This window comes from Pseudochaenichthys georgianus, chromosome 18, assembly GCF_902827115.2.
Source record: "Pseudochaenichthys georgianus chromosome 18, fPseGeo1.2, whole genome shotgun sequence".
In the NCBI taxonomy this organism is placed as follows: Eukaryota; Metazoa; Chordata; class Actinopteri; order Perciformes; family Channichthyidae; genus Pseudochaenichthys; species Pseudochaenichthys georgianus.
In genome coordinates this window covers 14,615,130-14,627,322 of record NC_047520.1, presented here as the reverse complement: position 1 = coordinate 14,627,322, position 12,193 = coordinate 14,615,130, and the positions used below count along the sequence as shown (strand labels likewise).

At 42.3% G+C, this 12,193-nt stretch overlaps 1 protein-coding gene across 1 annotated transcript in view; it reads left to right on the top strand.

Annotated features, from left to right (window-relative positions):
- The first annotated feature begins 8,244 nt into the window (after positions 1 to 8,244).
- Positions 8,245 to 12,193, top strand: part of syt4 (synaptotagmin IV) — a 7,614-nt gene continuing 3,665 nt past the window's right edge. Inside the window, exons 1-3 of the mRNA XM_034105684.2 lie at positions 8,245 to 8,542; positions 10,348 to 10,967; positions 11,054 to 11,377. Coding sequence (XP_033961575.1) covers positions 8,512 to 8,542; positions 10,348 to 10,967; positions 11,054 to 11,377 — 975 coding nt within the window. The 5' untranslated portion in view covers positions 8,245 to 8,511. The remainder of the gene's footprint in view (positions 8,543 to 10,347; positions 10,968 to 11,053; positions 11,378 to 12,193) is intronic.

Below are 12,193 nucleotides of genomic sequence, written 5' to 3'. Positions count from 1 at the left end.
ATCTACAAACAAAGAGTCGATATTTTTCTAAAACCATTTAGTGCTTCACATAATAAAATACACAACGGCTGTAGCCTGATTATGCTTTAGGAGCTGTAGGTGTGTGTGTGTGGTACAGTGTGTAGGTGTGTGTTGTACAGTGCGTAGATGCGGCGGACAGACGGGTCTCAGTTGGTTTGATGTCCTTACTTTTAATACTTGCAAATACAACTTTTGGCCCGTAATTTCAATTCCCCATTTCAGCGACTAGAGAGAGGGGGGGGGGTATGAGAGTGCTCTCATACTTTAAATTGCATATATTTATATAAATATATTTGTGTCTGTGTGTCCGCATCTGTAGCCTGGTATTGTCTCATTATCCCGCACTCTCAATGAATTCAAAGTAAATATGTGGGGGAACAATGTTCAGCTGATCCAGCAGAGATTATAAAATATGACAAAACACTCGACAGATGATGCAGCTGTTGCCACGTAATAATGAACGGACGTCGCTTTAATACGACCGCTCAGAGGAGAGGAGTTCTCATTTCTTTAAACGTCTGCTGCTTCCCCTCCTCTCTCCTCGGTTCCCCTCCTCGGTCCTCCGCTCGCATCTCCTGTGGGCGGGTCTAAGTATCGAGGAGGGGAGTCGAGGAGGGGAGTCGAGGAGGGGAAATTTGAGTATTGAGAAGCCTCTAGTCTACCCATAGACAGCAGAGGTTTCAAGATGCCAGAGCACTGTGCAGCATATTGCTGTGCAAATCGGCGGACGATTGCGAACAGGGGTCGGGGGATTACTTTTCACAAGTAAGATTCAACATTATAATTGGTTGTATTTTGTAAATAGAATATTATTGTACTGTATTGATGTCCGCCAGCGAAATCGTAGCCAGCAAACATTATGTTCATGGCCAACTGAGACTTTATAAATCGCTGCTGTAACAAGTGAATTTCCCCGTTGTGGGATGAATAAAGTAAAATCTAATCTAATCTATCTAGGAAGAAGAAGGAAGAAAATAAGCTTGACCTCCTTCTTAAAATGTTTTTGTGTTGACTCTCAAATCTCCCGTTTTTATTTTGAAGGTTTCCCAAAGACAAAGATATGAGAAAGAAGTGGGAAGTTGCTTTGAGGAGGGAAGGGTTCACTGCAAGCGAGTCATCCGTGATTTGCAGTGAGCATTTTAAGCAGGACGAGTTTGACAATAGTAGGTGTATCATCATAAGGCTATTAGCATTCAGAAATGTAAATATTCTATTATCAATAACAGGTGTGTGTGTGTGTGTGTGTGTGTGTGTGTGTGTGTGTGTGTGTGTGTGTGTGTGTGTGTGTGTGTGTGTGTGTGTGTGTGTGTGTGTGTGTGTGTGTGTGTGTGTGTGTGTGTGTGTGTGTGTGTGTGTGTGAAGAGCTGACAGTTGAATCCAGTGACTGACAGAACATCAAATTTAGAGCCAGCCTCCTTACTTGTTTGTGTCAAAAGAGATTCATATCAAAAGAAAAGCATTCCAGCACACAGGGAGCGGCTGGATTATATTATCAGTCCTTCCTCGTTCTTTCTTTCTTTCACCCTCATCATATTTCGTTCCTCTTCCAGGTTCGTCAGGCGGCAGCTAAAGGCAACTGCTGCTTTGGAACAATCGACACCTGGCTGCTGTTCAAACTCACCAAAGGTGGGTGCGGCGTGTGAAGTGCAGCACATATGAATGTTGTGTTTTGACATTTCTCATAAGAACAGTACAGTCAGTCATCTATAATTTGTGGATTGTATTTCCATTGAACCTAGAACAGGACGTTAAATCCTCAACTGAATGTTCTTTGTTCCAAATCCTATTGCATCACTGATTGTCTAACATTTTGTATTGAACTCCTGTGGGAAAGGAGGGGTTACCAGGACGACCAGGCTAAATATGGATGTGTTTCACTCATGTTGGATGACATGGCCATCAGAAAACATGTGCAATATAATCCACATAACCAGTCAATGTCTGCTTTTGTCGACATGGGTGATGGAAACAATGAGACCGATGTTGCTACTGAGGCTCTTGTGTTCATGGTGGTTGGCCTACAAGGACATTGGAAGGCTCCCATTGCATATTACCTGACGAAGTCTTTGTCACCTGAAACACAAAGGGTCCTAATCTAAATCTAAAATCTAATCTAATCTATCTAGGAAGAAGAAGGAAGAAAATAAGCTTGACCTCCTTCTTAAAATGTTTTTGTGTTGACTCTCAAATCTCCCGTTTTTATTTTGAAGGTTTCCCAAAGACAAAGATATGAGAAAGAGGTTCTCAGTCATGCTTTGGAGGAGCCGCATGCACGGGGCATTCGGGTGTCATGAGCAACTTTGTGTAAATATGGTTTGGGCGGGGTGGTGTCATGTTCTTGTGTTTAACTTGAACATTTACATTTTTTATATAGATGTAGAAGTACATTTTCATTTTTTATGACATAGATATTCATTTTTACTGATATATAACTTCTGTCTATGTATAATGTATTATTGTTTCTTCATTTTTCAACTTATTAAAATAGCTGAGTATAGGCCTACACAATATGCTTCTCTATCATATATAGACCATTAGTGTTTTTTTATGTGTGTGGGTGTATATATTATATATCGTGTGTCTTTTGCAAAATACCTATCATACATAACATAGGCTATCAAATACCAGAATATTCTATTGCTGTTAAGCCTACTATGAATATTAAAATACGCCGAATCATGTGTCCAGTATCATGCCTACATATGACGTTTGCAGAACCCCCCCCCCCCCCCCCCCCCCGTGAAAATCAGTTTTGTATTCAGCGAGTTATGATTGATAAAATGCGCTGACACTTCATTGCGCCTGCCAGACAGATTACACTGAGTGGAGCGGGTGACCGGTCCAAGATGGCGGCCCCACGGCTCGTCAGCGCCAATAGGCAGCAGCGGTCGATGCGGCGTCTACTCTTTATATGTCTATGGGTTCAACGGTTCAACCGATCTGAATCGCTTCCTGAAGCAGTCACGTGGTGTCGACAGGCAGCGAGGCTTCGTTTGTCATCGATGACGTCACTGGCCCAAAACGATACAAGCCTCGATGCAGGCTTCACAAAAAGCTTCGGGGATTACTCGACACACGCTCCGAAGCCTCGGCGCAATACGTAACATCACTACAATAAAGCCTCTTTTTTTATTTGAACACTGCCTCTGTCGTGACTGCTTCACTACCACTTTTCCCTTTATCTGCCCCGGCCTGTTACATAACCCATCATCCAAGGTTAGTTTTCACTATAAGTACAACATGTTTTTTTGACGGACACTATAATTTACAGTTTTTACCATGTTCAATCTGAATTTTCTTTAAAATAAAAAACATCTGTATTGATTCTGACTTGTCTACATCCAACTCACAGGTTTATGATTACTTTGAGAAAAAAGATTATTAATTTAACCCTTTTAGAAGGGAAGATATGGTCATTTGTTCTGGGAATGTCATTTTCGAACCTGAAACCTGAAAAACAGGCCTAACAGGTGATCTCTGAGTTGGTGTCCCTTTGTGCCTAAAGTGTGAAAAAACACATTTTATGACATGGCACCGACTTTATTTGCTGTGTTGTGTCCACAGTACACTGCCAAAACTGAAACGTTGACTTTCACATAACTGTATTAGGTTAGATGAAAGCAATAATATTAGGTCTAAATAACAAATATTAGATTCAAGATTCAAAGGTTCAAAGGTGTTAATGTCATATGCACATAAGCTACAGTGTAGAAATGGCAATGGAAATCTTATGATTCCGAGTACCTCCAACAATGCAACATATATCATAAAATAAACTGCAATAAGTAATACACGTAAATAGAATATGATATATACAAGAACAGAATGTCAAATTAAATGTTGTACAGTAGGATAACATTAAATACTGTTTATTACAGTGATAACTATTTAGATATATAATTAAATTGCAAGATTACAATCAGATGCATGTTTATGGAGGCACTCAACAGAGCTCAGGTGTTTAGCAGTGTTATTGCCTGTGGGATCATTTTGTCATTTTAAGGTAAAATTGTTATTATAGTGCGTAAACATGTCTAAACTGACCTGAAAGGAGAGCTGCTGCAGCGATTTTGAATGAAGGAAAATAAATGTGCCTCACCAAAAATGTTTTATATTCCCTCCTGTGACCTCGCCCCGTGTTCACTTCAACTGTGTCAGTAATGAATGTTAGCTATAAGTCATTTGTTTTGTTTGTCTTCATTCCTTAGTATATATACCGTAGAGATACTAAGGAACGAATACAAACAAATACTATTTCATTAAAAGGCAAACTTCAGAGAGGCCTGACGTAGAACTTCTACGTCAGGCCTCTCTGAAGTTTGCCTTTCAATGAAATAGTATTTGACAGATCCATTTCACAGGAGCAAACCGACATCCATTAGTGAAGGTATTGTAACTCAGAGAAACAAAACACAACTCGTAAAAGACAAACGAGTACAACATATGTAGATGTAGCTGTTGTTGAAGTACAAACATAAGACTGAAATAATAGAGGCCTTGAATGAAGTTGTTTTTTTCTCCTGATTTATTCTGATTGGCCGACAGTTGATCAAAAATGTGATACAGTGACAGACAGCAATTTTTTTTGTTGACAAAAGGTCAAGACTTTTCATTTGTGTCTTGCAAACAACTAAAGAAATTCAGATAAAAAAATGCACCAAGTGAATATAAAGGATGTTACACAATATTTGTTTGCCACTCCCCCATGGCGTCTGTATCTGCAGGAGTGTGTTATGATTGACAATGTAATGACATGTTAGGCATGTTATTCCTGTATCTACCTGACACACTCTTTTAGGTTTCACTTTCACAGAAATAATGTGACGGTTTCACTTCTCAGGATAAGGCCAACATCTATTAGTGTAGATACAAACCTATACACAAAGAGGTCATACAAACAAGAACTGTTTTGTTCAACAACATTGAACATAGGACACATATGACTCTGACTTGACAGGTTGAATGGCCCTGTAGAACAATTTCTTTGGATGAGGTCTTAGGACAAATGTGTAACACTATGGCAAAGAGAGCAAATAATTATAAAAACAATGCTTGATGTAGAAGCATGATGTTTTAGAGTCAATATGTGTTGAGTGACTATCTCTGTGTTGGCCTTTGTTGTATTCAGGGGAAATGGATTCTTTGCTATGAACACCAGGGGTCAGTATTTGATTATATCAGACTTGAGGCCTTTCTCACAGCACACATTTTCACTTGACACAGTTTGAAAACACAGGTATTACAATACACTAAGGATGTCTCTGTTATATTCACACCTTAGTTTCCCCCCTGTAACAACTCAGCATGACTTCTGTGAAAAGGCATATGCAGAGCACTTTGACTTGTGTATGGTGTCTTCTGTGTTGGCGCCATCCTTGGTCTTCCCTGCGTTGAGCTGGAGGTGGTTCCTCTGGCACCAGAGGGTGAAGTCCTGTGTCAGTTCCCTGTACTCCCTGTCGTCCCCTGGGGGGTCCCAGTACTGATGATGATGGTGTCTGAATGGCAGTCCCTGGTCGTCTCGTACTGTGGACGGTTGGTGAGTAGTCCAGGATCCAGGAGGTGCAGGTGGTGATCCCTCCCAGAGTGCTGCAGCTGGGGGGCTGGATGGTGTTGAAGGCACTGAGGAAATCCCAGAACATGATCCTCACGATGTCCCCAGCCTCCTCCAGGTGGGAGAGGGACCTCTGCAGCAGGTCGTCATCCACCCCGATGCAGGCTGGTAGGCGCAGCGGGTCCATCGATGCTCTCACAAGGGGCCGAAGGTGGCCGAGGACCAGCCTATCCACAAAGTTTTCCTTTTACATCACAGTTGGACCCATTGAATTTAAATCATATGAGTTATATGTGTATACTGATTAACATCCAGTTTGCACACAGCAGAGAGTTGATTACTGTTTATCAGCATTTCAAAAAAGTAAATAAGACACTTGACTATAAACAGTATATAGTTAATCATAAACACTGAAGTCGAAATCAAAAGACAACTTTATTGTCAATCTTTCAGTTTGTGTGTACAGACAGAGATCGAAATAATGTTTCCCACAATCCCGAACACAAAATTACAAATATATATAAAAATATGTATACGAATACAATGGGGCAAAAAAGTATTTAGTCAGCCACCAATTGGGCAAGTTCTCTCACTTAAAAAGATGAGAGAGGCCTGTAATTTTCATCCTAGGTATACCTCAACTAAAGAGAGACAAAATGAGAAAAATCCAGAAATTCACATTGTCTGATTTTTAAAGAATATATTTGCAAATTATGGTGGAAAATAAGTATTTGGTCAATAACAAAAGTTCATCTCAATACTTTATTATATACCCTTTGTTGGCAATGACAGAGGTCAAACGTTTTCTGTAAGTCTTCACAAGGTTTTCACACACTGTTGCTGGTATTTTGGCCCATTCCTCCATGCAGATCTCCTCTAGAGCAGTGATGCTTTGGGGCTGTCGCTGGGCAACATGGACTTTCAACTCCCTCCAAAGATTGTCTATGGGGTTGAGATCTGGAGACTGGCTAGGCCACTCCAGGACCTTGAAATGCTTCTTACGAAGCCACTCCTTCGTTGCCCGGGCGGTGTGTTTGGGATCATTGTCATGCTGAAAGACCCAGCCACGTTTCATCTTCAATGCCCTTGCTGATGGAAGGAGGTTGTCACTCAAAATCTCACGATACATGGCCCCATTCATTGTTCCTTTACACGGATCAGTCGTCCTGGTCCCTTTGCAGAAAAACAGCCTCAAAGCATGATGTTTCCACCCCCATGTTTCACAGTAGGTATGGTGTTCTTTGGATGCAACTCAGCATTCTTTCTCCTCCAAACACGTCTAGTTGAGTTTTTACCAAAAAGTTCTATTTTGGTTTCATCTGACCATATGACATTCTCCCAATCCTCTTCTGGATCATCTAAATGCTCTCTAGCAAACTTCAGACGGGCCTGGACATGTACTGGCTTAAGCAGGGGGACACGTCTGGCACTGCAGGATTTGAGTCCCTGGCGGCGTAGTGTGTTACTGATGGTAGCCTCTGTTACTTTGGTCCCAGCTCTCTGCAGGTCATTGACTCGGTCCCCCCGTGTGGTTCTGGGATTTTTGCTCACCGTTCTTGTGATCATTTTGACCCCACGGGGTGAGATCTTGCGTGGAGCCCCAGATCGAGGAAGATTATCAGTGGTCTTGTATGTCTTCCATTTTCTAATAATTGCTCCCACAGTTGATTTCTTCACACCAAGCTGCTTACCTATTGCAGATTCAGTCTTCCCAGCCTGGTGCAGGTCTACAATTTTGTTTCTGGTGTCCTTTGACAGCTCTTTGGTCTTGGCCATAGTGGAGTTTGGAGTGGGACTGTTTGAGGTTGTGGACAGGTGTCTTTTATACTGATAACGAGTTCAAACAGGTGCCATTAATACAGTTAACGAGTGGAGGACAGAGGAGGCTCTTAAAGAAGAAGTTACAGGTCTGTGAGAGCCAGACATCTTGTTTGTTTGTAGGTGACCAAATACTTATTCTACCGAGGAATTTACCAATTAATTCATTAAAAATCCTACGATGTGATTTCCTGGATTATTTCCCCCCATTCTGTCTCTCATAGTTGAGGTGTACCTAGGATGAAAATTACAGGCCTCTCATCTTTTTAAGTGAGAGAACTTGCACAATTGGTAGATGAATAAATACCTTTTTGCCCCACTGTATGTATATATACCTATACTGTATACACAATCAACAGCACACATTAAGACATAAATAAAAGCACAACAATCAATATAAAATAGTCACTTTAATATCACTGAAGACTATTAACTAAAGTGGTAATAGTACATCTGTTACTGTAATTACTATCAATATACATCAGAGGAAAAACATCAGATGACACTTACTTCAACACACACACACACACACACACACACACACACACACACACACACACACACACACACACACACACACACACACACACACACACACACACACACACACACACACACACACACACACACACACACACACACACACACACACACACACACACACACACACACACACACACACACACGCGGAGGAGATACAGACTTGGACCGTTCACTTCCTAACAATCAATCAGGGGAATTGGCATAAATGGTGGTGCTGCTTCTCCGGGGGTCCTGCTTTCACAGCCTCCGTCACTACTGCGTCAGCGCCGGTGAGCTCAGCGTTATCGGCGGGGAGGGGGGAGATAGGGAGGGAGAGAGAGAGGGAGAGAAACGGGGTGTTGCCGCCTCTGAGACTCGCGCATCTCTGAGTAACAGCAGCAGCAGGGCGAGGAACACAACACTCCACCCTTCTCTCTGGGAAAAAAACAACCACTGCCGTTTCTTAAATAATTGACGCCGTACAAAACCTCCTGCATTTTTAAACACAATCAAAGCCGAGTCCTTGTGGAGATATACTGCACGGTGTCACCGGGAGAGAAGAAAGCGGACGGAGAGCTTCAGCACCACGGACAGCGAACATGGCTCCAATGGAGGAAGGGGCTCAGCTCGGTGAGTCGCTTTATTAACCTCAAATGACGCAGGTGTGATTGGTGAGGGTGCTAATGGTAGCCTCGTGCTTCTGAATCTTCATAAAGCGCGAGTTATTCATTCCGCGTGACTCAAAGGTAACTAGCCTTATTATCGCGATATTTTGTGATATTCTTTCCAATCTTTATTTAAAAACAACAACAATAAAGGTATTTTAGAGTAACATGTGTTTCATTTTGTCAAGTTTTAGTTTAGTGGTTTCATCCAGTGTGTTGCCAAACTCGATGAAACTACGTGTTTATGAACATCCTCCATTTTGCAGCTAGCTTAAAAGGTGACAGCTAATTATCAGGAGAAATAGCCCATAGGGTGTGGGTGACATGTTTTATGATATTAAAATTAGAAAATGGTGTTACTACAGTCTATTTCCCCTCGGTTCAGCTGCTCCCTCCCGTGGCTTCATCCATCTGTCTGTTGTTGTTGCCCTGAAAACAACTCCACCCAGGATGTTGGGGTGAAATATTAATGACAGGGAGAAAACAAATGCTGTGTACTGACATGAGCTGACTATCCCTCCCTTTTTAGATTAGTAATCCACTAGATGGATGCTATGCCTGCACCTACCAGGATCCTTCACCTTTAAATATAGGCATCATTTCCTTTCAATAATACAACAGATATGAATTACTTACAGGTCTATATGATCAGAAATGGCAGCAAGGAAGTGAAACTGTTCTGATCTGTCAATGTTTACCTGTAATTCCTGTACAAAAACACGTTTTTGTTTTTTTAGCATGACAATTTCAGTGTCAGAATTAACAACACATCTAATGTAATGCGAGTTAACTACAGTGCATATCATTCAAAAAAAGTCACAAGTACATGTGTGATTACCCCACCCTCTCTCTGTGTCTCTTTGAATGGGTGTTAACCTGAGTGCTTTTCCACTGGCCGCCCTCTTGACTGCAGGAAATGCTGCACTTTTCCTCTATTGAAATTGACCTATTAACTGACTGCATGAGAAAGCAGCATGATTGCTGTCGAGTCACAGTTCAACACCACCATACAAAAGACAGAAGCATTGAGTGGCAAATATCCCAGTAAAATGTCTCCATAGTAACGTCTTAGTGACACTCAGTAAAGCAGACAAAAGTAACGTTGAAATGAATTCTGATCTTAAAGTAGCACTACTGTTGAAGGGGATGTGGCCGTGAGTTAAATAAAATGATCCTCTGCTGCTATTAGAAATATAAATAAATATAACACAGGGCCTATTACAAATGTCTGTGCTGTTATACAATACTTGCAAATGTGATCCATGATGCTTCGCCCAAAACAAATATAATGTAAAAATTAGATTTGCTGTAATACATAAGCCTGTATATGTTCTCTATATCGGACAGAATGTTCCAGATGTCTTCCTTTTGAAGTGTCAATGTCAGTCAACAAAATTGACTGAAATTGACAATGATATTTGAGAATCTTTTCTCTATTTGTGCTGTTGCCGAGGTCTTGTTACTTTCTTTGTTCAACCATTGGACATGTCGTTAGGTTTCTTAGTAGATATACACCAGATGTTTCCTGTTGATTTACTGTAGCCATGTATGGAATATGAACAATCACCAACAGATTGCGTTGTTTTCATCTCCATCTGACTCAAATCTGCAGTCTGCGTCAGTCACAAAACGGAACCAGTTGAACAATCAAATCTGTTGAGGTGAACCGTTGTTTTACATGTAGTTGCTTCACAGTGTGTGGATAGACATTTCTAACCAATACAATGTTTTCTCCTTCCCTCCCTCGGCTCTCTCTGTCCTCCTCCACAGTGGCAGTGCCAGTAGGTGTTGCTGTGGTGAGTGTCTTCGGCCTTGTCTTCACTGTGTCAGCCTTTGCATGGATCTGTTGCCAGCGTAAAAACACCAAATCCCAGAAGACACCTCCCTATAAGTTTGTGCACATGCTCAAAGGGGTCGACATCTACCCGGAGAGCCTCAGCGGTAAGAAGAAGTTTGCTGCGGCTGCCACCACCTCGAGTTACGACTCCAGTAAAACTGATGTTAACGGGAACTGCCACACTGCCACCACATTGAATCCGACCACCACCGGTAAACTGGCCTCAAGTCCAAACGAATCCAAACCGGAACTGCATCTGGATCTGGAGAAACGGGATCTGAATGGAAACTTCACCACCAAACCATTTCATCACCACCACCAGAAGGTGCGCAGCTCCCCGGACCTGGAGCTGCCCTCTCCCCTTGCTGGATTCACACAACCTGGGGTGACGGACCACCGTGACATCCCCTCACCATCCAGCACCCTCTCCAGCCAGGCACCCACCCCGGCTGTAGACAAGCCCCATGGAGAGGAGAGGGATGCTGGGCTGGGGACCCTCCACTTCTCCCTGGAATACCAGCCGGAGAAAAAGGCCTTCATCGTCCATATCAAGGTACTGTGTGTCTTTCTGATTAGCTGTGTGTATCATTTCCTGATCAATATAGTTTCATTGACTGATTGATGACTTTTTTACTGCAGGAAGCCCATGGCCTGACCCCGACTGATGAGCAGTCCCTGACCTCTGACCCTTACATCAAGCTGACCCTGCTGCCGGAGAAGAAGCACCGTGTGAAGACCAGGGTCCTGAGGAAGACGCTGGACCCCGCCTTTGACGAGACCTTCAGCTTCTACGGGATCCCGCTGGCCCGAGTGTCGGAGTTGTCCCTCCACTTCATGGTGCTGAGCTTCGACAGGTTCTCCCGTGACGAGGTCATCGGAGAGACCCTCGTACCCTTGTCTGGGATCGACTTATCCGAGGGGCGCGTGCTGATGAGCCGGGAGATCATCAAGAAAAATGTCAAGGTAAAATCTCAAACAATGGTGTCTTAAACTATTTTACACAAGCAGCATATTTATTTTATATAACACATTGAAAAACTTCTCCAACAGTGACTCATCATTTACCTTAATAGCAGACGTGCTTCCAAATTGCCAATATTAATCAGTACATAAATCAGTTCCACAATCGTCATCAAATCCAATTAGCCATTTCAATATAATGATATGTTAATCACGAACCCGGGTGAATTGTTTCATACTCCTTTCAAGCTTTAATTGAGCTCTAATGGCATAATCTGCACATTGATTATAAGTGAATTTTGCAAATGCATTGAAGCAGTTCACTCACATTGTATCAGTCCCTAGTTAAGTTAACTGTCCCATGTGATGATGAGATGAGATCTGTTGCACCATCATGGATTTGAAAGCTGATGCTGAGGTCTGTTGTTGTTGTTCTTAAATGACATTTTTACATTCCCATCTGTGTGCTGGGTAGATGGAGTGATATCTACACCACACCATTATGGATCTAGGGGTTGGTGGTCAATATACTGGCTGCTGCATATGGGCTGTTCCTGGCAGCTGTGAGGACCACAGATGTACTTTCACTCATTTCCAGTGAAACCTTGTACTTTTAGAAAAATGTCATGTGGTATCACAACCATTTGTTGTGGTGTTGTGACGACAGAAAGAAAAACATGTATATTTCCCAGGAATGCATCAGACTAAACTTGGATAATAACACCAGGGTTGGCTGCATTACATTCAGGTAAACTGCTGTAAGATGAAATCTCTGTCCTATCTGTCTGTGGCGTAGGATACAGCAGCCCTCTATGTATT